At 40.7% G+C, this 26,322-nt stretch overlaps 2 protein-coding genes across 4 annotated transcripts in view; one reads left to right on the plus strand and one right to left on the minus strand.

Moving 5' to 3' along the window:
- The window catches only part of RNF2 (ring finger protein 2), a 33,358-nt gene extending 23,089 nt beyond the window's left edge, over nt 1–10,269 (plus strand). For both annotated transcript variants that reach the window (XM_037035055.1, XM_037035054.1), the window contains exons 3-7: nt 1,842–2,002; nt 2,851–3,066; nt 6,865–7,137; nt 7,931–8,102; nt 8,378–10,269. In XM_037035055.1, the coding sequence (XP_036890950.1) occupies nt 1,842–2,002; nt 2,851–3,066; nt 6,865–7,137; nt 7,931–8,102; nt 8,378–8,479 (924 nt within the window). In that variant the 3' untranslated portion in view covers nt 8,480–10,269. The remainder of the gene's footprint in view (nt 1–1,841; nt 2,003–2,850; nt 3,067–6,864; nt 7,138–7,930; nt 8,103–8,377) is intronic.
- A 10,396-nt stretch (nt 10,270–20,665) lies between these two features.
- Nucleotides 20,666–26,322, minus strand: part of TRMT1L (tRNA methyltransferase 1L) — a 28,092-nt gene continuing 22,435 nt past the window's right edge. Inside the window, exons 11-15 of one of the 2 annotated variants that reach the window (XM_037034920.1) lie at nt 26,005–26,083; nt 23,291–23,457; nt 22,592–22,654; nt 21,148–21,274; nt 20,666–21,048 (exon numbers count right to left, since the gene is read on the minus strand). In XM_037034920.1, coding sequence (XP_036890815.1) covers nt 20,796–21,048; nt 21,148–21,274; nt 22,592–22,654; nt 23,291–23,457; nt 26,005–26,083 — 689 coding nt within the window. In that variant the 3' untranslated portion in view covers nt 20,666–20,795. The remainder of the gene's footprint in view (nt 21,049–21,147; nt 21,275–22,591; nt 22,655–23,290; nt 23,458–26,004; nt 26,084–26,322) is intronic. The other variant, XM_037034921.1, reaches the window with a different exon arrangement.

The raw sequence follows: 26,322 nt of genomic DNA on the forward strand, positions 1-26,322 counted from the left end.
TTCACGGTCACTCTCTCCGATTATTTCCTAATCCAAGGTTGTAATTCCTAAATCAAAACTTTTTGTTCATATTAAACTAAGCAAAATAAAATATAGAAAGTGCTTTATATAGAGAGGTTGAAATACAACAGAAACTTGATAATAGTGATAGATACTGTTAATGTAAAATATATTTCACTCGAGTTCTTTATGGACAGTATCTATGGTTTCTGTGTCTTTCCTTGTGGGGTCATCCATCTTTGACCCTGTGGAGACACCAAGTGGGATGGAGAGGCAGTGGAAACAGGAAGTGTCATTAACGTATGGGAAGCCTTATTTCTTCTTGCATCTTTCTTTTCAGTTGTCACTTATTGGGCCTCTTTTCTTGATCTGTAGGAGACAGCATAGGTGGCTTTAGAGCTAGCTAGTCTGTTTCGAATGCCCCTTGTGGGGAGAATGAGTGGATGGATAGTGGTGGGGATGCAGTGGGAGTCTCTGATCTCCCTGTAGCTGGGAGACGTGTACATTGGGGCTCCAAATGCATTGTCTCACTGTGCCATTTTCTAGACATGATGAGTAGAAATACTAATACTTTTTATACTTGAGACGAACTATAGTTTAAGTCAGTTTGTAGGTTAGCCCGGGGAACTGACCACTTTGTGTAGAATTGCTTCTGTGGAGCAAGACACTTCAGAGTTCAAAAAGTGATTTTAACATGAAATACGGTTGAACCGTTTATAAATTAGAGAATACTTGGGATCTTTTTACTGGATGGCATGAAATATGTAAATTACAGTAATCCCTTCTTATCCACGGGGTTACCTTTCCAGACACCTACCTACTGGATGCGTGAAACCACAGATAGTACTGAGCCGTATGTATACTGTTTTTTCGTGTACGTGCATAGTTAGGATTCCTTCCTACCGTAGATCTTAGTAACCTCAGCATATGATATTTTCTGTCCTTAGAGAACTTTGACCTTTTTTTTACTTAATAAATAAAGCACTGTACGGCTCCTCTGTCTTTTCTGAATTGCCAGCATTACTACTCTTGGGCTCTGGGGCCATTGGGAAGTAAGGTAAGGGTTACCTGAGCACAAGCACCATGACACTGAGGCAGTTGATCTGATAACTGCGAAGACTCCTGAGCCACCGAGGTGTGGGTAGCGTGTACAACGTGGATGCTCTGGACAAGGGGATGATTCACGTCCCAAGTGGTTGGAGCGGGGCGGCACGAGGTTTCATCACGTTACTGAGAACGGCGCACAATTAAAAACTTCTGAATTGTTAGTTTTTGGAATTTTCCACTTAAATTTTCAGACTGTGGTTGACTGTGGTTGAGTGAAGGTCACCGAAAGCTCAGAGAGTGAAATCTCAGATGAGGGGGAACTACTGTATTAGCAAAATGATGGTTTTTTTTTTTTTTTAAGATGAAAGGATTTTTAGGCATTATTGAGCCCTAACTTCCTCATTTTGCAGGGTAAGGAACAATGTTAAATAGTTATTTAGAGTAGAGCCACACAACTAGATAATATGATTGGAAATAGAACCTAAGGCATCTGATTCCAAATTTAATGCTTTTCAAAATGATATCAGGCTAATTTACTATTAATTTAACACGTTACTGTATTATCTTTAGCATTAAATTAGGAGCAACTATGTAATGCAGTGGTGGGGAAAGTGGGGGGTATTGGGGGAAATTATAGCCGAAACGAGATTGGCTGTGAGTTTACAGTGGTAGTGGCGGGGTGCCTGGTACGTAGGTCTTCATTTTGGTCATTTTCAATACTTTTGTGTAATTGAACTTATCCATAGTAAAAATGTAGTGTTTAGTATTTAAATTTTAAATTGCCTCTTTTACAGGAGGCAATAACAGATGGCTTGGAAATTGTGGTTTCACCTCGAAGTCTCCACAGTGAATTAATGTGCCCGATTTGTTTGGATATGTTGAAGAACACCATGACCACAAAGGAGTGTCTGCACCGGTTTTGTGCGGACTGCATCATCACGGCCCTCCGAAGTGGGTATGTGGCGTGAGTCACACCGAGTGCCTCAGTTACTCCGGGACAGTGCTCCGTGGGCTTTGAGAAACGCATTCTCTAGAAGTATTCATCTGAGAATTCGAATTTTTCTGAAGTCTGCATTTTCATTATTGGAGAATCTTTGTTTTGATTTCGTACAATTTTAGAAACTTTAGAAGGATGAGTATTTGTTTTGGGGAAATGACAAAGCTTCATGAAGCCATGGTTTTTCTACTTCTTAAGTACACAAAATAATATCCTTAGGAATGCTGTTTTTATTTTTAAATTTTATTTATTTTTAGAAAGAGGAGAAAGAGAGGGAGAGAAACATCGATGTGTGAGAGAAACAGTGATTGGTTGCCTCTTCCACATCCTGAGGTGGGGACCTGTCCTGCAAGGCAGGCACGTGTCCTTACTGGTGACTGAACTGTAACCTTGTGGTTTGCAGGCCCACACTCAATCCACTAAGCCACACCAGCCAGGGCTCAATGTTGTGTTAATAAAAGAATTGACAATGTAAATTAATGTAGAGGTGGTTAGTTTTTCTTTGCGTGTCATGGATATTAGAAAGAGAAAATTTATATTAAGAAAGGATTGGTTGCTATTTCAAAAATGGTTATATGTAAGTTATTGGGAATATTCAGATTTTTCTCTATAGGCAAGTAGTATAGAGTATCTGAGGTTTCCAGATTCTTGCTTACCCACTAGTCATATTTTAAAGAAAGTTTAAATTTCTGTGACTTAGTAAAGGTATTAGAGTAAAGATAATAACTATTCCCGAAGCTAGGTATTTTTGTCTGTAGCCTAAAGATACTGGTATTGTTCATATTTTTCCTTTTTTTTTTATTTAGCAATAAAGAATGTCCTACATGTCGGAAAAAGCTAGTTTCCAAAAGATCGCTAAGGCCAGACCCAAACTTCGATGCGCTCATCAGCAAAATCTATCCGAGTCGCGATGAGTATGAAGCCCATCAGGAGCGAGTGTTGGCCCGGATCAACAAGCACAACAACCAGCAGGCGCTCAGTCACAGCATTGAGGAGGGGCTGAAGATCCAGGCCCTGAACAGGTAACGGGCGGGGCGGGGGGCCGCTTTTCTGGGTACTTCGTTAAGTAGTGGATTTCTGCTTAGCAGCCTCCACTGTGAGAAAGGCAAAATGCAGTAACAGGCAGTCGTTCTGAGTGGTCACTTTCTCATTCACGTGTGTTACATGTCTCCAGGTGTCATGCATGCCTGGGTTTCCATTTGAAATACTGTCCTAGAACTTTTGGAAGCCCACTTTTATACCCACTTCTCCCCCCTCTTACCCACAGCTCTGTTTCTCCTCTTGACTTTGTAGCAAAGCTTCTTGGGAGAGTCGACTGTGCCCACTGTCTGCTTCTCCCGCCCATCCCCCCTGCACCTCTGCAGTTAGGGTTCATCCCTCACGTCGCCCTGTCGAAAGTTACCTGTGGTATCCACGGGGTGAAATCTAACCGCTGCTTCTCAGACCCCATCTTACTTGCAGAATTTGACAAATTAATTTTTCTTTGAATAATTTCCTTCACCCAGCTTTCCGGAGACCATATTTTCCTGCTTCCCTTTGTATGTTACTAGCTGTTTCTTACCTCAAACTTAACTATGTCTCCTACGGAACTTTTTGTTTTCACCCCCTATTGTTTTTTATTCTTGCTCATTTCAGTAGATGGCAGTCCATCATTCTGCTTGCTTTAGCCAAAGACTTTGGAGGCACCTTAACAGCTCTCCTTTTCCTCACATTCTGTGTTCCAGTCTGTCAATAAATACATTTTTACTTTTCTCTATAATGTATCTAGATTGGTCTAGGCCACCACTGTCTTTCATTGGAAGTACTGAAAAAGCCTCATGATTGGTATTTGTACTTTGCACACTTACCCACGTAGTGTTTTCTCTGCATAGCAGCCTGAGAGCGTGAAATTGAAAGTCAGTTGTGGTTCTCCTTTGCTTCGAAGTCTCTAATAGCTTCTATTAACATTTGGGATAAAAGACCTTAATGATGACTTCTAAGACCCTATATAATGGGGGTACCTTCTTACCCCCATTCTATTTCCCTTTCTGACATCTAAAGAATTCAGGCCCCATCATTCTCCAAAGTAGGAGATGCCACTGGATGGAGTCCCATCCATATCTAGTGGTTCTCACCTTGGCTGAACATCAGAGTCACTGGAAAGCTTTCTGTCCCAGGGCTCCAGAAACACCTCAGACCAGGTGTGGTGAGTCAGAGTCTTTGACTGGGTCCAGACATCGTTCTCCGAGGCTCCAGAAGAGGTTTCGAAGTGCAGCCTTCGACCCCTGGTGTGGAGGCGGAAAGATGGGCTCCATTCTAATATACTAAACGGACCTGCAGTTGTACTTAGCAAAGTAAAATAAAGTAATAAAGTGTTAAATTTTTTTCAAAAACTTTTTTCAAGTACAGTTTGTTTTAGTTTCAGGTGTATAGTGCATAGAGGTTAGATAATTGTATACTTTACAAAGTGGTCCCCCCCACATATTTCTAGAACCTACCTTGCATCATACATACTTACAAGGTATTATGAGTTTTGAGTGTATTTATTTTAAAACAGTTACACAATCCTAAGAATTGGAGAGACGTTAATAGTTGTTTAACTTAGTCTTTTACCAGGAGAAAGAATCCTCTTTGCAAAATCCTTTACAGGTAGTCCTTCGGTTTTGCTTGGACATTTCTAGTGGTGGGGGTAAGAGGGAGGAGCACCTTTCATTCGTTGACAACGTATTACAACTTCCTTACTGGTCTTCACACTCACCCAGCACCCTTCTGCCTCGGGCCTTGGCACTTACACTGTCTTTCAGGAACCCTATTCTTAGCGCAATCCATCTGGCGCGCTCACTCACTTTCTTCAGGTGTCTGCTGAGTTCCCATCTTCCTCTTCAGGACTCCACACTTTCTTACCCTCCGTGCCTTGTTTTTCTCTACAGCACTTCACTCTCTGACATGTATCTGTTACTGGCTGCACTGGAACACTGTAAGCCCTAAGATGGTTGAGACTGTGGCAGTGTGATTGAGTCTTACAACACCAAGGCATGGAACCATGCTTGGCTGGAGTAGCTGCTCAGTGAATATTTTGAATGAATGAATTTAAAAAAAAATTTTTTTATATTGAAATAAAATGAGTTTCTTACGTGCAGCAGTCTTGGTCTATCTTTGTCAAAATACTTCACTTGAATTCTATGTTTATTGCAGGTCCTGCTTTTATCTACAAGTGCTTCAAACAATTTCATACAGACATACATTTTTATGCTTCTCTAAAGCTAAATATATTTGTGATCAGTTGTTCCACATGTGACATTTGAGTCTTTTGGCACAATTCTTGAACTGCTACCTGTAGAACAGTATGTGGCATTATAGCTATGGTTTAATAAATGCAGGATATAATAGGCTATTGATCTTCATTTCCAAACATTTTGTGAAAGCTTCCTGAAATAAATTAATCTAGCTCTTGTCACTTCAAATAGAAAGAGGTGTGGACTACATCAGGACAAGTAACCCTGTGAAATTAGAGTGAACTGAAAAAAGCTTTTGCTTTAGTTGTAAATTTTAGGGCATATTTAAATATAGCCTTTACATTTTCACTGTTGAGTTTTTGTTTTATTGTTTTGGCCTGTTTGTGTTTTTGTAAATTGCGATGAACAACCCTTACCATAAAGTTAACTACAGTTTTTTCCTGTTTATCTGCCTAAACAGTTAACCATCTTGACAGCTTTTAATACACAGTTCAGTCGCAGAGGTGCATGTGTGTCGTGCAGCCAGTGTCTAGAGCTCTTCACCTTACAGAACCGAAGCTCTGCAGCCAATAAAGCACAGTTTTGCATTCCATCCGGGCAGCCATCCTTCTGTTTCCTGTCTCCATGAATTTGACTGCTTTATATGCCTTGTGTAGGCAGAAACATAGTCCTTTTGTGATTGGCTTATTCCACATAGCATCAGGTTTTTGAAGTTCATCTATGTTGTACTGTGTTGTTTTAAGACTGAATAATATTCCATTGTATGTGTTCATATCTCTTTGAATTATATAGTTTTATTGCTTAACATATTAGTTGTCCCCTGTTAGTTTTTGAAAATTATCCATAGATTTCATAAGCAATATATTATTTTTGGCAAGGGGAAGCAGAAGATTTCTCGAGCATCTTTCCTAAGCGGTGGGCTCTTATTTCTGTGTTCTGGCCATAAACATTTGGTAGCGGCACTGTTTTCAGAAGTGCATGTCATTGTTTTGTATTCCTTTTTCGTCACGTATCCCTCCTTTTTTCTTGTGTACGCAGGGAGAGAAAGGGGCGATGTGGTACAGAGAATGTGTCTCACCTGGCTCTAGTCATGGTGCTTCCTAGCTTAGTAGCTGTGGGCTTGAAATCTCAGTCTCATTTTCTCAACTATAAGAGATGATTATGCCTTGATGGCGGTTTTGATGCGTAAGACGTCTGTGCAGAATGCCTTGCCCAGTTGTGGGTTTTTATCTTTTGAGATTGTTAGAGAGCTGCTTCTGTATTTAGACACCATCTCATTGTCCTCATTAGAGAAATTGCGCATCACACCAGCAGACTTTGGGTGGGATCAGCAGGGGGGATTTCCGTGTCATTCCTCTTGGATTTGGTTTCTGTAAGAATTTCTAATTAACAAGGGACTGTTTTCCCTCAGAACTTTATAATTTTTATGTCTGAATCATGGCTTTCAGGGACATGTGAGGAATGAATGCCATTATCCTACTTGAAGCACATTTAGTTATCAGGATGTTTTAGGATTCTGAAATTCAGTAAAACGTGCTTCAAAACTGACTCATTCAAAATACCTGGACTTCAGCGTTCTGCACCCTGTGTTGTTTCCTTAACCAGACTGCAGCGTGGCAAGAAACAGCAGATCGAAAACGGCAGTGGGGCCGAGGACAACGGGGACAGCTCGCACTGCAGCAACGCGTCCACCCACAGCAACCAGGAGGCGGGGCCCAGCAACAAGCGGACCAAGACGTCCGACGACTCGGGGCTGGAGCTGGACAACAGCAGCGCGGCGGTGGCCATCGACCCGGTGATGGACGGGGCCAGTGAGATCGAGCTGGTGTTCAGGCCCCACCCCACCCTCATGGAGAAGGATGACAGTGCGCAGACGAGGTCAGCGTGCGGGTTGGTCCTGGACCAGCTGAGTTCAGAAAACTTAGTTGGGAGTTAAAAGGCAGTTTTGCGTGAGGAAAAGGGGCAATATTTGTCACCCCACTGATGACCAGGCTTTGTGTAGGTATTCTTGCTGCCTAGGTTGTTGATTTCTTCCTCTCGTGCTCCCCACCCACGCGCGCACATCTGAAAAGAAGCGCCCTCCTCTGTAGAGGGGGAGAAGGGTGGTGTAATCTCTTAACAGTAATGCTGGGCTGCCAGTGGGCTCCCGGGCTCACGCTGCTGAAGGCGGCTGCCTTACTGCTGGGTCCCGTCACATTCCCTGCCACCGAGTGCGGACAGGCGTCAGGTGCTGATGCCTGTGAGTTCGGTGAGTGATACCGTTGATGAGTAGACCATGCGTTTTTAAAAATATCCCAAGATTAGCGTTTTCATGCTTAGTCTTAAACACCAGAAAATCAATGAATTCTTAGTAAGAAATTGGTCATTTTCTTCCTGCTGTGGCAGCAGACCTTTGATCACTGGGGTTGAGGGGTATGTCCTTTTTGCTCAGTACTGTGTATGTTTGCGTTCAGTTTTTGTCATTTTATATTATATGGATGCTTTTGTGGCCTGGGTAGACAGCTAGTCTGCTTTCAATAATAAATTTTTAGATAATAGACGAATAAATCTCTGATATTATTTTGTTGATAAGTGAGACATTTACATTTTATAGAAATGTATTAGTTCTATAACTTAAGTACATTTTCATCATTAATCTAGCAGTTCAATTTCTAATTGTGTATTTATCCAGATACATAAAGACTTCTGGTAATGCCACTGTTGACCACTTGTCCAAATATCTGGCTGTGAGATTAGCTTTAGAAGAACTTCGGAGCAAAGGAGAGTCCAACCAGATGAACCTCGATACAGCCAGTGAGAAGCAGTACACCATCTACATAGCAACTGCCAGTGGGCAGTTCACTGTGAGTATTTAAAGTAACAGGCCTGGAAACTGGGCACATAGACCACCTGGGAGTGGCAGGTGGTGGGGTTGGGCTCTTAAAATGGTGCAGTGGGGGACCCTGCTACCCTGAGAGAGAACATGGTAGTTAACTTTCAGGTATCTTTTATGAGAGGTATAAATGGCAAGTAGTTAATCCTATGTTGTTTTTTTAAGTGGAATTTTATGTTTTCTCCATCTCACTGTTACTGTGCTTTGAGCAGCTTTCATGATCCATTCTTTCTTTTTTTCTTTTAGGTATTAAATGGCTCTTTTTCTTTGGAATTGGTCAGTGAGAAGTACTGGAAAGTGAACAAACCCATGGAACTTTATTACGCACCCACAAAGGAGCACAAATGAGCTTTTACTAGAACCCATTTGGAGAATGAACTTTTTTATAGCCTATTTCTTTATTATTAAAGATGTATCATCATTACTTTTATGGACAGAATCTTGGATATGTTCAGTTTTCTTCCTGAGCCAGACTCGTTTACACTATTAGAATCTTTCTCCCTTAATTTAAGATTTCCTTTTTGGAAGGGACTGCAGTTATTCAGAACTTTTTCTTTTTAAAAAAAAATATATCTAAGTTTCTTGTCTTCACAAAGTGTGGTTCCATTTGGAGCACCGTTTGACCCAGGAATTTTTTGGAAGTCTGTATTCTTAAGATTTAGTTGACCACCTTTTCCCCTCCCTCAAAGTTTAGGCCTTACAGAATGTGAAACTGTATTTTGACTTTTTTTTCCTGGAGTCTTGTATATTTATAGTTTTCTATATAAGCTTTAGTATCTTCTTGAAGACCAAGACTCAAATTTACTCTGCTTAAAAGTCCATTCTCATAGGATTATTGTTTTCATGGTATTTTCTTTCCATAATATCGCATTCTTTTAAAAAAAAAAAGGTTCTTTATGAAGGTAGTGACCAATGTCATGCAGTGTTTTTTTCCCCCATTTCCTCCCCCCTCTAATTTTGGAATTTCTGATCCTGGGAAAGAGAATCAAACAAAATCTCAAGTTCAGTAAGGACTTGGTACATTAACAGATTTTACTGAAGAAATATTATATTGGTCTTATGTAGTCTTCAAGTATATATTTAAAAAATCCTTTCTTTGTATAAGCTCTCCTGTCACTTCAGTTCCTGTATTATGTATGTTCGATGATTTTTTCTATTAAAATACCAGAGATATGGAGATATTTTGCACTTTAGCTTTGATGAAAAGTACAAGATATGTTCAGAGCTTCCACAGTTCCTTTATGTCGGTGGCTGTGCGAGTTAAAGAGAGCATGGCACGTGGAGCTAACATGGGGGGGGTATTTGCTTCTGTTTGAAAAGTGTTTTGTATTTTGGGTTGCCATATATCCGTTTATATATTTGGTGCTCTGCTAATTACACTCTAGAGAAGCAAGTTAATGGAGCTTGAAACCTACCTTGATACGTAGTAGGAGATAATTCTGTAGAAGAATGTCAGCCAGTAGGGTAAAAGTTATTTTGTTCTTGTTCATTTAGTTTTATGTTGAGGGACAGCTGGGTGTTCAGCGTTGGGACCCAGAAGGCTTTGTGCTGGTAGGTGAGAAACAAGATGGACTTGTGTGTTATTTTTCATCTCTGTTCTAATTTCAGGTGTGTTTGCAAGTTTATAGTGTCACAGTACTTACAAAGACATGTTCAAATTGAAAAATTAACCCCACGGGGTTGTGCCAGGGGGACCAGCCCTCCAGAAGGGCTGAAACAAAAGCCTGTCCAGTCGGAGCTGTCTGTCATGTTTGACAGATCGGGCCACCTTGCTGTTCTCCATCTTCGGCCCGATGTGAAAACTTCAAAGGCTCATTCAATTCGGTTTTTACTGTTTTATTGAAAATAACTTATCTGTTTTTAAAGTTGTTTTTGGTAATCTGTGCCATGAAATTTGAAAACCACCAAAAAACAATGGGATTTTGTATTCAATTCCTTTTTTCTGGTGTAATGTTACTTGTATAGACTATTACTGCATGTCCACTCAATATAACTGGTTTTGCGATATAACTATTTAGATTTTATTGGTGACATTAGATTAGTTGTTGCATTAAATAACTGAATTCTCATTGTGATTATTAAGTGAAATTTTGTCTTTAAGCAGAAAGTTACTTGTGAATATAAGCTCTGTGCTTTGAGACTGTGTGTGTCTAATCTGTCGTGATGGGAGGCTGTGAACTCCGTGTCACTGTGAATTCATTGGATGCGTGGTCCTTGGCAGAATGTAGCGGTAGGCACTTGATAGATATAGATATTTGGTAGCGCATTGAGTGCAGTGTTCTGTGTGTGTGTGTGTGTGTGTGTGTGTGTACTCATATGTGTGTCTTTTTGGGGTGGGCACTGCTTATCATCACTCCTAACCAAGACTTTTATAGAGTGTTATTACCTACACACATTCTGTAACTGCCATTTCAGCTGAGGAGCAAAAAGTTCACCAAATGTGGTTAGGGCCATTNGTAGCGGTAGGCACTTGATAGATATAGATATTTGGTAGTGCATTGAGTGCAGTGTTTTGTGTGTGTGTGTGTGTGTGTGTGTGTGTACTCATATGTGTGTCTTTTTGGGGTGGGCACTGCTTATCATCACTCCTAACCAAGACTTTTATAGAGTGTTATTACCTACACACATTCTGTAACTGCCATTTCAGCTGAGGAGCAAAAAGTTCACCAAATGTGGTTAGGGCCATTTAAAAATTTACAAGAGTAAAATCTATATAACCAAATGTACCATTGTAATCATTTGTAAGTGTTCAGAGGCATTAAGTACATTCACGGTATTGTGTGACCATCGCCATTTTTTGAACTTTTTTGTCATCCCAGACAAACCCTGTACTCGTTAACTCCCCGTTTCCTCCCCCAGCTCCAGCCCCTGGTAATCTTTGTTCTACTTTCTCTCTTTGAATTTGACTATTTTAGTCACCTTATGTAAGGGGAATCATACAGTATTTGTTCTTCGTGTCTGTCTTCATATATTTTCAGGTGTCATTCACGTTGTAACATGTATCAGAATTTCATTCCTTTTTATGGCTGAATAATATCCCATTATATGTATATGCACATTTTGTTCGTCTGTTGATGGACGCTTAGGTTGGTGGCCTCTTTTATTACTGTGAATAATGCCGTGGTGAACGTTCTGTGTATGTGTCTGTCTGAGTCTCTGCTTTAAATCCTTTTGGGTATACACCTAGGAGTGTAGTTGCTGGATTGCGTGCTTCTGTATTTAATTTAACCCCAAACTGTTTTCCAGAGCGGCCAGGCCATTTTACATGTCTGCCAGCAAAGTACAAGGATTCCAGTTTCTCTACATCCTCACCCACACTTTTGTTTTTGTTTTTGAAAACTGTCCTGCTTAGGTGTGAAGTGTTACGTTATTGGGTGGGTTCGACTTTCCCTAGTGGCTTGTGATCTCAGTCTCTTTTCATGTGTTTATTGGCCATTTGTGTATCTTCTGGGGAGAAATACCTCTTCAAGTCTTCTGCCTATTTTTTAGTTGTTTTATTTTTGTTGTCATCGTCATAGGAGTTCTTTTTATATTTTGAATAGCAATACATTATCAGATACATGATTTGCAGATAGTTTCTCTTTTTTGTGTCCTTTCTCTTGATAGTGTCCTTTGGTGGACAAAAATCTTAAATTTTTGAAGAATTTTTTTTTAAATTCTCAAAGTCCCGTTTGTCTGTTTTTGTTGTTGCCTATGCTTTTGGGGCCATATCCGAGAAGGCATTGCCAAATTGCATGTCATGAAGGTTTTCTAAGAATTTTATAGTTTTAGCTCTTAGACTTAGGTTTTTGGTCCGTTTTGAGTTTTGTATATGGCGAAAGGTAAGGATTCAACTTTGTTTGCATTTGGGTATCCAGTTTTCTCAGCAAAATTTGTTGGAAAAACTGCCAAGAAAACTGCCCTTCATTTAGTTGTCTTGGCAGCCTTATTGAAAAGTTAATTGACTATATATGGAAGGGTTTATTTCTGGGCTCTGGATTCCATTGGTCTATGTGGCTCTCCTTTTGCCAGCACCATACTGTTTTTATTTCTGTAGCTTTGCAATAGTTTTGTGTATTTTAAATCCTTTGAACCCTGTGCGGAAGACAGTATTTATTTCCCTTGTACATTTGAGGAGACCGAGGCTCAGGATTCTGCCTTGGATAACTAAATACAAAATAATTGAAATGCCAGATGAGAAAAGGAGTTTTTTTTAAATCCTCATGACATTTCTACTTAGAAGTATTTGCTTTTTTAAATCTTAAAAACACAGGAAAAAGGTATTTAGTATGCAATTATTGTAACTGTAAAAATGGCTTCCTTGAAATGTTCATGTGATTAAGGAAATTAACTATGGCAGCCTGCTCTCCCATAAAAACAATGAGAACTGTTGTTAAAGTTGTCAAAATAAACTTTTGAAGAACTCTAAAAATTAACGCAAAGCCTCTAACAATTTAGAAGGCATTTATTCAGTAAAAACAAGTTTTGCAGCATTTTAAATTTCCCAGTTCTAGGGTAGACCTGAAAATGAATAGCCTTGTAACGATGCCAGCTGTGGAAGGCAGCTTTTTAGTAACCTGGGAAGGGGCTTCAAGCTCCCCCAAAAGCCCTCCCCCAGGGCGTTGTCAGGGTTTGACCTGTTCGGTGCTTCGAGGAACAGTTACGTTCTCAGAGCCCGTCCTTACGTGACCTGACATCCCTCACTGTCTGCAGACAGCCCCACCTTCAGTTCAGCCTGCTTGTCAGGAACAGCTGCAGTCGTTCAACACAGCAGCTGCTTTAAGTAGAGATGCCACTTGGGCTAAAGCGAGGCCGACCGAACCACAGACGGGAAGGCCGAGGGAATGACACCTCTGTCAGAGGGTCTGGAGAAGCTCCAAGATGTTCCTGGGGATCCAGCGATAAATAGGAGGCCACGGGCATGTGCAAGGCCGTGTGCGTGCCCGAGATAGGCACAAGGGCACCCGCAGCTAAGCTGTGGCAGAACTTGAGGCTCTGCCAGCAGGAAGGGGATGTGAAGGCGGAGTCGTAGACTTCCTGTTGGAGTGTCAAGGCAGATGCCAGAGTGTTAACGGCTGGAGAGTTGTTTCAGGCACTTAGGGAATTTTCTGTCCAACCATCACCTGGCCCTTAAGCTAAGAAAATAGGATTAAGTGGCTGTTCACAGCCAGGAAATTAGTAAGACTTTATAGGACTACTGTTTTACTAATTTGGTAAGACCTTCACAGAAGGTCACTAAACAAAGAGCAAATGACAAATCCCAAGGATGTGAAGGGACTCTTATCCTGAGTTGCCACGTTATGTTAAGTGTTTAGTTTTCAACAAAAATTGACCAACATGCAAAGAAACAGGAAAGTGTGAGGAAGCCTAGATGTTTACTTAATTAAGTAAAAACTTTAAATCAGCTTTTAAAAACACCTTCAAAGAACTACAATCATGATTTAAAAAACTAATTTGAGAACAATCACCAAATAGAAAATAACAAAGGATAGAAGTTACAATAAAATAAATAGAAATACAGGTTCAGAAAAGTACAATGAATAAAATCCAGTAGAGGGACAAATAGCAGATTTGAACTGGTAGAAGTATTTAACAAGCTTGAACACAGTAAAAATAATTTATTATTTTAAATTACTAGGCCAGTTGAAAGTATCCTACCAGAAAAATAGGAATGCAGGGAAAAACCCTGCAGAGACCCGTGGGACACCATCAAGTGTATTAACATGCAGAATAGGAATTCCTGAAGGGGAGGGGGCAAAGGGGCACAAAGTCTACTTGAAGTAATTGCCCCAAATTCCAGAATTTGGTGAAAAGCAATCTACACCCAAGAAGCTCAACCAAGGCAAAATAACAGAGACTCTTGGAAAGAGCAAAAGAAAGGAACTCATGGAATGAATACAAGGATCTTTGATAAGATGAACAACTGACTTCATGAGAAGCCACGGAGGCCAGGAGGCGGTGAAGGACGTGCTGAAAGGAAAAGTCGGTGAACCGGAAATTCTGTGTGAAGCAAATTATTTCTCAAAAATGGAAGACACTGGGGTTTCTACTTAAAAGCAATGAATTCGCCACTAGCATACTTGACCTACAAGAAATGGTAGAGGGAGTCCTTTAGGCAGAAATGAAAGGACCTTAGATAGTAAACCAAATGGATACGAAGAAATAAGTAGCACTAGTCAACAGGTATAAAAAATTGTGTAACTCTTGGTATTCGCTTGGTGAGGTGGCTTGAACAACAGACACTTTTTATAGTTCTGGAGGTGGGAAGTTCAAGGGCAAAGTTGGAGCACATTTGGTTCCTGGTGAGGGCTCTCTCCTGGCAGCGAGGAAGAAAGGTCTGGCAAGGATAGATACCGATGTGGGGCCCCATCCTCACAACCACATTTCAAACTGTCCCCGTAAGTTCAGCCTTCAAATACCATCACATTAGGGGTCAAGACTCCAATGTACTGGATTTTCCAGAGATATGAGCATTCACTCCATGGTAGTACTTTTGTTTGTAAGTCTTCTAATTTAAAAGGAAACTGCACGAAGTAATAATAAAACTGTTGAGTGGCTTGTATATAAAGATACAACTTGCATGGCAATGGCATAAAAGGGGGGCAAGGAACTCATTGGAGCAAGCATTCTGCAGTCTCCAAATTCGGTTGGGAGTAATCAGATATAAATTATTGTAAATTAATTGTCACCCCTTAGCACAACCACTAAACGTGTAACTGCAAAAAAACACTTAAAGAAACAAGGAAATTAAAATGGTATATGAAAAAATAACATTTAATGCAAAGGAGAGGTATAATGGAGTAGAGAAGGCATAGGAGAAAACAGTAAACCTGCAGATACAAATCCAGTTACCATTAATTACATGAGATGCTAATATATTAAACACTCAGATAAAAGGCAGATATTGGCAGAATGGTGCAGCTGTATATTGTTCATAAGAAACCTACTTTAGTTTCAAAGAAACAGACTAAGTGGATGGGGAAAAAGTACGAACAATAAGCAAGTGAGAACCACAATGATACTACACAAACACTGTACCTGAAGATGGTGTAACCTGGGGCAAGTGTCTTAGTTTCTTAACTATGTTAGCACCCTTGTTTTCTAAGGTGGAGGGGTTGATGTCTATAGTCTTCTATCTCTAACACACGAATACTTCAGCTTTATAGGAGCAGGTACACTTAGTAGATTCTTACCAAGTGCATTGATATTTTCAAGTTGTAACTGATTACTGAGAGATCTAGTAATCATCTATTAGGTTGATGATCTACTAACCTATTGATCTAGTAATCATCAATAGGTTTTCATCTATTCAGAGGGTTGTAGCTTGCAATGATTTTGCTGTGGATTAAAAACTGAAACCAAATTCTGGGAAAATCTTGGCCATGGGAATGAAGCTGGAAAAGTTAGTACCTTCTGCATATGTGTAGGTCATTGAGTACCAAGTATACTGGTTAAGAGGCCCAGTTACGGAAAATGGACAGCAGGCCAGGGATTAGCTATATTTTCATAATACTTGTTGCAGAAGTTGCCGTGGCACTGCCTGTGGCCCGTTTATAATTCGATGTTTGTGTGTGTCTGCGAGCACCAGAGTCTGCCTGGGATTGGATCCTGTCTCTTCCACTTGCCGTTTTAGAACAGCATTGGATACATTAGTTAATCTCATTTAGCTTTGCTATAGATTAGATTATACAATATAAGCTATGTAAAGATAACACTGTAGAGCTAAATCTTGTAAGTATAAGCTCTTCACTTTCTAGGAAATGTTTCTGCTTGGCAAGTTTTATTCTCTGGTCTATGTGATCTCAAATTCTCTGCAGTCCACTTCAACTGCGGGAACTAGGTGGAAGTAGTTTGCAGTTGGGGAATAATGTTCACAATTTACTCACATTTTAAAGTTAGTAGTCTTATCACCTCCATGCTCTGCCCCCCCCACCCCCAACTGTGGAAGGATTCTTGGGCTAGGGGTGGCATTGGTCCTTGCAGAGTGGGGAAAGGGTGGCAGATGGCCGCGGGTGGTAAGACATTGTAGACAAATGTAGACGTTGGCTTTCTTTTTTTTGGATGCTTAGCCTTTGTAACCTCTTCCTGGTCTTTGTGAATTCCCTTCCCTAATGAGAGAGAGTTACCACTCACCTTATGGAGACTAAACCCTGTGAGATGTTCACTTGGCCAGCCTCCCTATATATAGCTTTAAGGTTGGGGTAGCTGTGGGGGAAAGTGTGATCCTGTAAATTGGCTGAGTTTGCCATCTTTCTGGGTTTCTTACATGCTGCTCAGGAGCGTGGCATTTGTAAGAGTTGGGGAGATCTGGATCGGTCAGCATCCTAAACACCCCCCCCCTCCCCCCCCCCCACTCGCCCAGCCTCACTCACAATGGAGGAAACTCCTTAGGTGGTCACTGCCTTGGTGCAGGACCCCTTCAGGGAGCTAGTTACTTTGCAAAAAGCAGCCCACGTGCTTTATCCCTACCATCCTTCCTTGTCTTCGGGACATAAGTCAGATTGCAGCATGTTCTGGGGACCAAGTGCCTCCTGAGAGAATGCAGTTTTTGACCCCGTATGATCTGTGGATTAGACCTTGAAGGACCGGGATTTTAAATTGGGTCCGATTGTCGATGTGGGTGGCCTCGTACCAGAGAGAGGGTCTCGAATTGGACCTGTGAGCTGGAACAGCTGGGCCTGCTGCTGGTCACCTGGCTGAAGTTTGACTCAGCAGTGCCTCCTCAAGCTTGGAGATGACTCGCTAAAAATGCCTTGAAAACACGTGAAGAAGAAATCAAAGACTCGGGAGGGGGTGTTGGAGAGGGAGGACTCATTATGTGTGGTCTGCGCACCCACCCCTCGGAAGAGCCTGATGGACCGTGGTCACCGAGTCATTGGGAAGCACAGAGGTAGGAAGGCTTTGTGCTGGCGTCTGGGGGCACCTTGGGGCCCTGGCTGACTCATCACGTGACCGTCCTGGGATCAAGGCGGGCCTGTCTGATCTATGTAACTGGCAGGTAGGGGACTATCTAGAGCCACTGGTTCCAAAGGGTCACAATCTTTTGTCCACCTCCAGGCCTGATTCCGTTCATGTCCCGGAGCGCTTTAACAGCGGCCCCCGCCCCACACGTCTGTGTTCTCCGTGCCCTTCTTGGCCCTCTGCAGGGTAACCTGGGCTGTTCACCTGAGCAGCTATTTCCCACCGAGAAGAGGAATTCCTCGACTTGGGAATCACTGAACTGGTGGTGTCTGATTTCTGCAGACCGGGACGGCAGGTGATAAAGGGAGGTTTAACTCTGGTCCACCTCAATGGCCCCCAAACCCTCCACAGTTACACCTCACATTCCTGAGTGTGGTTGGAGTGTGAGCACGAGCAACTAGTGTGGTCAACACACTGCTTCCTGACTGTAGTGAGAACCGGGTTCTTGTGCTTCCCGAATTTTAGCGGAGGGACATGACTGTTTTCATGTTGCAAATCACGGTTGTTATGCAAACAAGGTGCAATGTAGAATTAGATGGAATTTTATTAAGAGATTTCACTCATTTTTAGAGAGGGGAAAGGAGGTAGGAAGAAATAATATATGAGAGAAATATGACCGTTGCCTTCACACGCCCGCTGCTGGGGACCCGGCCCACAACCCAGGCATGTGCCCTGACTGGGGATCGAACTAGCGACCTTCTCCACCTTTTCACTTGCAGACCAGCATACCAGTGATGGCGAATTAGGTGGAATTTTTAAAGTATTTCCTCATTAGTTTTATACAGTACTTTAATAGTTCCAAACTACTTCCTACCAAACTTTATTCAGAAAATCCTCCTGTACATATGAAGTTAGTTCAGATAAACATATTTTAAGTAATTTACATGTTTTATGTCAAATTAGGTTCCTGGCATAAAACTAAACATCATTGATCAAGATACGTCATGCCAATAAACATCAGCAAACTTTGAGACTGATTAAACATATATTAAGTCAGATGGTCCAGGTACTGATTTGCCTTTGGATTTATAGTAATTTGAACTACACAAATAGAAAAAGTAACTAACTTGCTTTTGTGCTAACTTGTGAGTTTAATTTAAATTGGCAAGACCTATAGTTTATTATGGTCATGATAGAAATGAACTTTACACTTCACATACTCTTTTTAAGTGAAGGATTCCACTAAGTGAAAATTCCTCCTGGGACTGTATTATAATGACACAAAGAGATTTTTTAATTTCTTCTAAATAATCTATGTGATGGCAGTGACCCTCCCTGGACTTGTGTGTGTGCCCCTGGGTGCTTTTTTCATAGGTAATGTATGCAAAACCTTCATTATGACCCCCCTTCGGCCCCCAAGCTTAGTTCTTCTGAAGATACTTCCTCTAACAAATACTTAAGGGGAAATATAGATAAAATCCTTGAGACAGAAATCTAAGCTTTATGCTGAATCCTTTCATTCAAACATACTCAGATGAAGCAAGAACTGTACTTATTGATGAAAACACGATTTTTGTTTCAACTAATTTTCAGCTATGTTAGCCTGGGCTACTTATACAAAAAATTAACACATNCCAAACTTTATTCAGAAAATCCTCCTGTACATATGAAGTTAGTTCAGATAAACATATTTTAAGTAATTTACATGTTTTTATGTCAAATTAGGTTCCTGGCATAAAACTAAACATCATTGATCAAGATACGTCATGCCAATAAACATTAGCAAACTTTGAGACTGATTAAACATATATTAAGTCAGATGGTCCAGGTACTGATTTGCCTTTAGATTTATAGTAATTTTAACTACACAAATAGAAAAAGTAACTAACTTGCTTTTGTGCTAACTTGTGAGTTTAAATTGGCAAGACCTATAGTTTATTATGGTCATGATAGAAATGAACTTTACACTTCACGTACTCTTTTTAAGTGAAGGATTCCACTGAGTGAAAATTCCTCCTGGGACTGTATTATAATGACACAAAGAGATTTTTTAATTTCTTCTAAATAATCTATGTGATGGCAGTGACCCTCCCTGGACTTGTGTGTGTGCCCCTGGGTGCTTTTTTCATAGGTAATGTATGCAAAACCTTCATTATGACCCCCCTTCGGCCCCCAAGCTTAGTTCTTCTGAAGATACTTCCTCTAACAAATACTTAAGGGGAAATATAGATAAAATCCTTGAGACAGAAATCTAAGCTTTATGCTGAATCCTTTCATTCAAACATACTCAGGTGAAGCAAGAACTGTATTTATTGATGAAAACACGATTTTTGTTTCAACTAATTTTCAGCTATGTTAGCCTGGGCTACTTATACAAAAAATTAACACATACACCGCCCCCCCCCCCAAAGAACCCCTCACTAAAATAAAAACCACCCCAAAACAAAAAAATTTTTCTAAGTTTATAAGGTGGCAACTTTTACATCTGAGGTAGCACAATGGAGCGGGTGAATGTTGTATGTGCGTTAGCTGAGGCCTGAGGGCCCCCGACTTGTTCAATACATTAAAACCTCTCTCCTTGAGAAGTTCAGTGCTTATGCACAATTATTCTAATTACAAACATGGTGTCAATTTACTTTGACAGAATCTTACTCTGAAGGTCAGTCACACAGACCTTAAACATTAGAAAAATGTCTATCTCGGGCAAGTATTAAATTTCTGAAAAGTTAGAAATTAAAAGGTCAGTGTGGGGAGAAGTATGGTTTCTTAAAATCAGGAATGTATTTTAACTTGGTGAGTGTGAAATATATTAGTGACCCGAGAGGACACTGTTCTTCCTGTTCAGCGTCGATATAAGCCAAGGTGACATTCCGAATGGTTCCCATAACATACGTAAAATTCCAAACACGTTGCATGTGAAAACTTTCTTAGTAGTTCAACAGGGTGATCTCAGTCAAAACCTTGGCTTCATAGAAAATGTTTTCATTATGATGTTAAGTTTTCTCTAAAATAAGAAAAAGTTGGAAAGCACAGCTCCCAAACCAGTTAAGTAGAAACTACTCATTTTCTGAATGAAAACACGTTTTTATTTTATTTTTACACCACTGACTTGGAAGAATAAAAAAAGAACTACAGGTGGTATAGAGAACTCAGGCCAGCTATACAGACACCTGGGAATGAAGCCTCTCTGCGTTCACAGTCTTCTACAGCTGCTCGCTTCTGCTCTGTCAGTCACTGCCGCCTCCACCCTGTCAGCTACCGTGTCTTCCGGTGCTGGCGGGACAGGGCCCTCCGGCTGTCCTCCANAAAACCTTGGCTTCATAGGAAATGTTTTCATTATGATGTTAAGTTTTCTCTAAAATAAGAAAAAGTTGGAGCCCTGGCTGGCATAGCTCAGTAGATTGAGCACAAGCCTGCGAACCAGAGGATCGCGGTTCGATTCCCAGTCAGGGCACATGCCTGGGTTCCAGGCCAGTTCCCTGCAGGCCAACTCCCAGCAGGGGACTCATGAAATGCAACCATACATTGATGTTTCTCTCCCTCTCTCCTCCCCTCCAAAGATAAATAAATAAATAAAATCTTTAAAAAAAAAAAGATTAAAAAAAAAAAAGTTGGAAAGCACAGCTCCCAAACCAGTTAAGTAGAAACTGCTCATTTTCTGAATGAAAACACGTTTTTATTTTATTTTTACACCACTGACTTGGAAGAATAAAAAAAGAACTACAGGTGGTATAGAGAACTCAGGCCAGCTATACAGACACCTGGGAATGAAGCCTCTCTGCGTTCACAGTCTTCTACAGCTGCTCGCTTCTGCTCTGTCAGTCACTGCCGCCTCCACCCTGTCAGCTACCGTGTCTTCCGGTGCTGGCGGGACAGGGCCCTCCGGCTGTCCTCCAGTGTTGGTGGGGGTGCTGTGCTTTAAAAGAATGGACTTAAACTGCATCAGAGGTGCGTCTGTGCGAACACCCATGGGGTCAAAATGAGTTCGGCTTACTCGAAAGCCTGCTTGAGAAAGATAGCAGAGAAACTTTTTTAACCTGCAGCAAGGGAAGAAAAAAGAATGAGGTGGTGTTTTTATTTAAGTCACAATCATTCAAATATAAAACTCACAGGTTGCCCTTCACTGGCTGGCTTACTTGGGCATGTTCATCCCTTTAATGCTGTGTCTGTGGATGTTGTAATAGAAGGGAGGATGCTCAGTACTGACGTCAGTCTTCTGCTTCTTGGCTAAACTGGTGACTGTTTCACTACCTTTTCTTTTTCCTGAAACACACGCACACAGTTAGCATCTTCTTAAAAATTACAAACCAAGTACTTTTATAACTACATGTCATCTCAAGTCTAAATTCTCTGAAACACCATTTCACCCTATCCAATCTTAATTCCTAGAGAACTCATAAGAATAAGATACTCTCATTTCCACTATCCCTTAATGATGTAACTTTAGCATATAACTGTTTGCCGAGTCAGAATCGAACTTTCCACCTTCTTCAGTCTCAAGTCTCAACTCTAGTTTCCGGTAGAAAGCTGTGAACTCGGGGCCGGTCGCCTCACCGGCGTCACTGCCGTGGATGCTTTGTGCTGCTCCGTTCGACTGAGTGCTGCCACTTTTACTGTGGGGTGTACGCAGGCCTTTCCTGCGTGTAAATCTCTTCTCCCCAGGTTGTATAAATTCCTGGGATAATGCCCTTCCGCTTGTGTAGCTGTCCTCCTATGAATGCCAATGTTTGATAAATAGGTCTTCAGTGGTCACAAAACCTGGCCAAGGTTCCCCAAGAACACACAGAAGAAAATTACTGTGAAGTCTGATGCGCATTACGGTCTGCCCTACTGCTGTTTTCTTTCTTCTGACGGAGGAGTGGGATAAATGGTTCTACAGTGATTGGAATGTTAGCACATTACATTAGCTGAAGGTGCCAAATGAACATGACCATTATTAGAAAGAGCAAACAGCAGCCATTAAACCACATGCTGTTAACAGGAGTTGAAGTTTTCTTGTCTTTGAAGAGCAACCTTAAAATGTTGACCAACGAATACAAGATTACAGCTGGTAATTATAATCCTCTGCACTTCCAACCTTAACACTATTTTTTTCGTTTTACCCGTATTTGACACATATTAGAATCTAAAGTTGTCTTTTAAAAAGCAAAACAAAACCACAGATATTAAGGCACTGGCATTATAAATCTTAACAGCCTTTTAATATGACTTTGCAATGCCTAAATACAACCACATTTTAAAGTATGCACACATCCCAAACTGCAAGAAAGGCCATATAATAAATTCTTATGGCTAGAGAATAGGTGTTCTGGTTAATCAATAGAATTGCTATGTACTATAAATAGAATTTCTATGTATTATATGTTGATGAGAAAGTTTAAAAGAATAAGAATAAAATTGAATTTTAACTCAAACAGAATTTGATCTTACAGTTGTTTCAAAGGGATTTTCGTGTAGCAGAAATGTGAACAGAGTACATGTCAATAAGTGGGCTACCAAGGAAATCTCTTCTGTCTTGCTGTCTGCCTTTCTGCCCCGATACATGCATATGTACACATGCACACACATAGCCATACATACCTTGTGCAATGTAATTATCTGTTGTGGTGTCATCTGTAGTTTTAATAAATACACCACATTCTTCTAAAATAAAAACAAAATATTTTATAGAAAGCTAGTAATTCAAAATTTACATAAAAGCTTACTAAATTACATCCATACAGCTTTCATGAATATATGATAGATTCTGTGGCAAAATGGCAAGAACTGCATTTTAACTCTACAACGGCTGCTGCTTCTAATGACAGGAGAAATGCTAGGATGTCTGGTAGGCTCACCCTTAGGTCAATGGCCAGAAAAAAACTATAACAGAGAAAACGATAAAAAACCCTTAGTTTTAATGAGTGTTAAGTGTAAATCCTAGTTTCTGTGTCTCAATGGATATTATCAAAAGTTTTGGCCACTCAGAATTCCCCAAGATTTCTCTTTCAAGAAAGCAGATACAGGGTAATAAAACCACAACTAACTTTTAGTACTTTTAATCTACTTAAATTAAAAAATATATACATTATCTTAATAAAATCATTATTTGAGGCCCTGAATATAAACCTGAAGAAAATTAGGCAATTCAAAATCAAATTTAACAACCAAATTATGATCAGACTCATTAGAGGGGACTTAAAGCACAAGACTCATACTGCCTTTGATTAAAGCAGCAGTGAGGTACAGCATTTTGGTAACCCATGCGTACGCTGGTGAACTGATTTTCAAATTAGTTACCTTGCTTGTTGGGGTTTGCAGGTGAATGAACAGAAAACTGACTTTGAGGGTTGCACTCCGACTCAAAGATTAACGTCTTTACGAGGGGCTGAATGTCGTCTAAACCGTGGTGAAGAGACTCCACTAGCATTCTTTTTAGAAATCCAGTATTGAAGAGGGAACTTGACCTAAAAAATAAAACAAGATGAAAAAAAACCAAGAAAATATAGAGAATTGGGTTTGAGAGACATGTTCATTGTCGTAAAAGTAAGTTCCCATAATTTAACCACAATTAAGATACATAGTTAATTATACAGAAATTTTAAAAATTATGATTTAATGAAAAACTGTTTACTATTTCCCCATTCCTTTTTACCCTGTGAGTTCTCCCAACTAGTGAGATTAGTCAAGGAAATTCTGTTCACAGTTAAATCAACAAGAGCTCACTGAACCTTCATCAGATACAGAGCCCTGGTTGCATACCCTCCAGCCCAGAGGTGCGGACGACACGCCCAGGTGTAAAATACAATGGTCACCCTGTAAAAGCCTGGAAATGCAGACAGGGACATGGTGTGTGGGTTTTCACAGTGCGTGTTCCTGTCAGTGAGAGTAAATCCGATCAATTCCATGTGTTTATGGTAAAATGGAGGAGAATGGCCCAGGGTTACTGGCACGCCTCCCATTTAATTTGAGAATCACAGTTGTGATGTACAGAATATGAAATTCCAGGTCCGATAAACCTGGATTCCCATCCTGGCTTCCACCACTAACCAGCTGGGTAATCTTGAATAATTACTGCCTTTGAGTCTCATCTCCTTTATCATAAAATGGAAAATAAAACCTCTCACAAACTTGTAGGAATTCAATGAGAGGGCAGGCATAAAATCTCCACAACAAAGAATATCCTTAAGGATGGTAGCAATTATTATCAGGGTTAGCAAATGCATGTGGAAAGGTAGATGACTTCAAGTGTCAAGTGAATGATCACCGTAACACTAAAAGGGACTTTAGAAAGAATTTGGGCCAAAGCACTAGGGAGAAGCTTCTATGAGGATGCAGACTTTGAACTGGAGGTCGCGAAAGGGGAAGAGAATCTGGGTGCGAGCAGAGAGATGACCATGGCTTTGAGTGAGGAAATCCTAAGGCCCGACTCCCAGGACTCAGAACTCGGTCCTGGGAGTGAGAAAGCCTGAGTTCTGGCCCTGCCTGAGCTGCTAAGGTTTGGAGGTCAGTTTTAGCCAGCACTTAATAATTAATAATGCTGTGTCCTAATTTTCTCATTGGTAAAATGAGGGGGTTGAGCTAGAAGATCTTCCTTCTGGATTCAGCAGTCTGTTAAGAATAACTCATTTCTCCCGTTCTTTTTGTTTAATTTTTTAATATTTAATTGGTTTTAGAGAGAGAGAGAGTAAAGGGCAGCGGGGGTGGGGGGGAGAGAGAGAGACAGAAACACTGATTTGTTGTTCCCCTTATTTATACATTCATGGGTTCATCCTGTACGTGCCCTGACTGGGGATGGAACGTGCAACCTTGGCACACTGGGACGATGCTCCAACCAACTGAACTACCTGGCCAGGGCTCATTTCCCTACTTCTGAGGTCAGTGAGTAGGACTAACATGCAGCAGATGATACAGGTAAGAGAAGCAGTATCAGCAGAAGACAAGGCTGGCTAGATCGCTCTCAATCTAAGGGTATTAACATAGGATAAAGATGGGGTGGTGAACACAATGTAATATACGGATGATCTATTATAGAAATGTATGCCTAAAACCTATGTAATTGTATTCACCAATGTCACTCCAATAAATTCAATTAAAATAAAAAATAAATAAAATTAACTAGAATAAAACCACGGGATAAAGAAAATAAAATGAGCACCAGCAGTTTTACCATTGTGGTTAGTTTTTAGGTTTAGTAGATGGCTACGCTTTGATCTTGTAAATTAATGAGGTAGAAATCTGCAATGATTCTTGTCACAATAATGTTGTCATGAACCTCTAGTTATTAATGATGCAAAGCACATGCACATTAAAAATTTTCAGTCGAGGCCCAAGTAAACAACTTTTCCCTAAAACAAAAGACTCTATCGTATGCCTTTCTTAAAATGAATTCCTTGAAGTCCTTTCATATTAGTTGACTCTTCTACAAAGTTACTGTGACACTTTATAAACACCCTAGAAGTCTACAATTATCAACTAAAAAGGCTCTTTGTTCATACTCGGAAATGAATTGGCAAGTCAGCAGATCCCTCGGGCTTCTCTAATTCCACCGTCTCTCAGCGCCGCCCGCAAATGGGGGAATAGTAGTGAAGAAAAATCTGAAAAGGGAGAACTCCTAGGGTTCATAGAGGGAGAAGAGCTGATCATTTGCCTTGACTTAAAAAAAGTTCAATCAAAATGTGCTTGTCTTAATTATTTTTATTTTTTTATTTTTTAGAGAGAGGGATGGAGGGAAGGAAGGAGGGATGGGGGGGGAGGAAGGGAGATGAGGGGAAAGGGAAAGAGAGCGATAGGTTTGTTGTTCCATTATTTATGGCTTCATTGATTGCCTCTCACATGTGCCCTGACCTGGGATCACACGGCAACACTGGCCTATCGGGAAGACACTGACACTCTAACCAACCGAGCCATCATCTGGCCAGGGCCTTGTCTCTGACCATACATCATCAAAAGTCGGCAACCACACCAATATGTGAATCAATTTTGAATGTGCTGTTACGCTTCGGCACACATACCACAGAGGTCCAAGCTCTATGGCTGTCTTCCCCGGCATGCTTCCATGACAGTTACAGGGTAGCTGTCTGTACGGGTGTTCTGTGGAGAGAGAAACCCAAAGCAGACATGGCAGTGTTCTCAGTAGTGACTGTTATCTTAATAATAATTTGCAGCTGCTGTATATTGAGAATCTACTATGTGCCAGGGATTATGCTAAGTATTTTTGCAAAAACCTCAATTATACAGATCAGAGGATTAAAGCAGAAGAGAAATTATAGAAATCCATGTCAAACAGCTTATTAGAGGCTGTTTACTAATACTTAGTTACTACACAAAAT

This window comes from Sturnira hondurensis, unplaced genomic scaffold, assembly GCF_014824575.4.
Source record: "Sturnira hondurensis isolate 20B ecotype Veracruz unplaced genomic scaffold, ASM1482457v3 Scaffold0022215, whole genome shotgun sequence".
Taxonomy (NCBI): Eukaryota; Metazoa; Chordata; class Mammalia; order Chiroptera; family Phyllostomidae; genus Sturnira; species Sturnira hondurensis.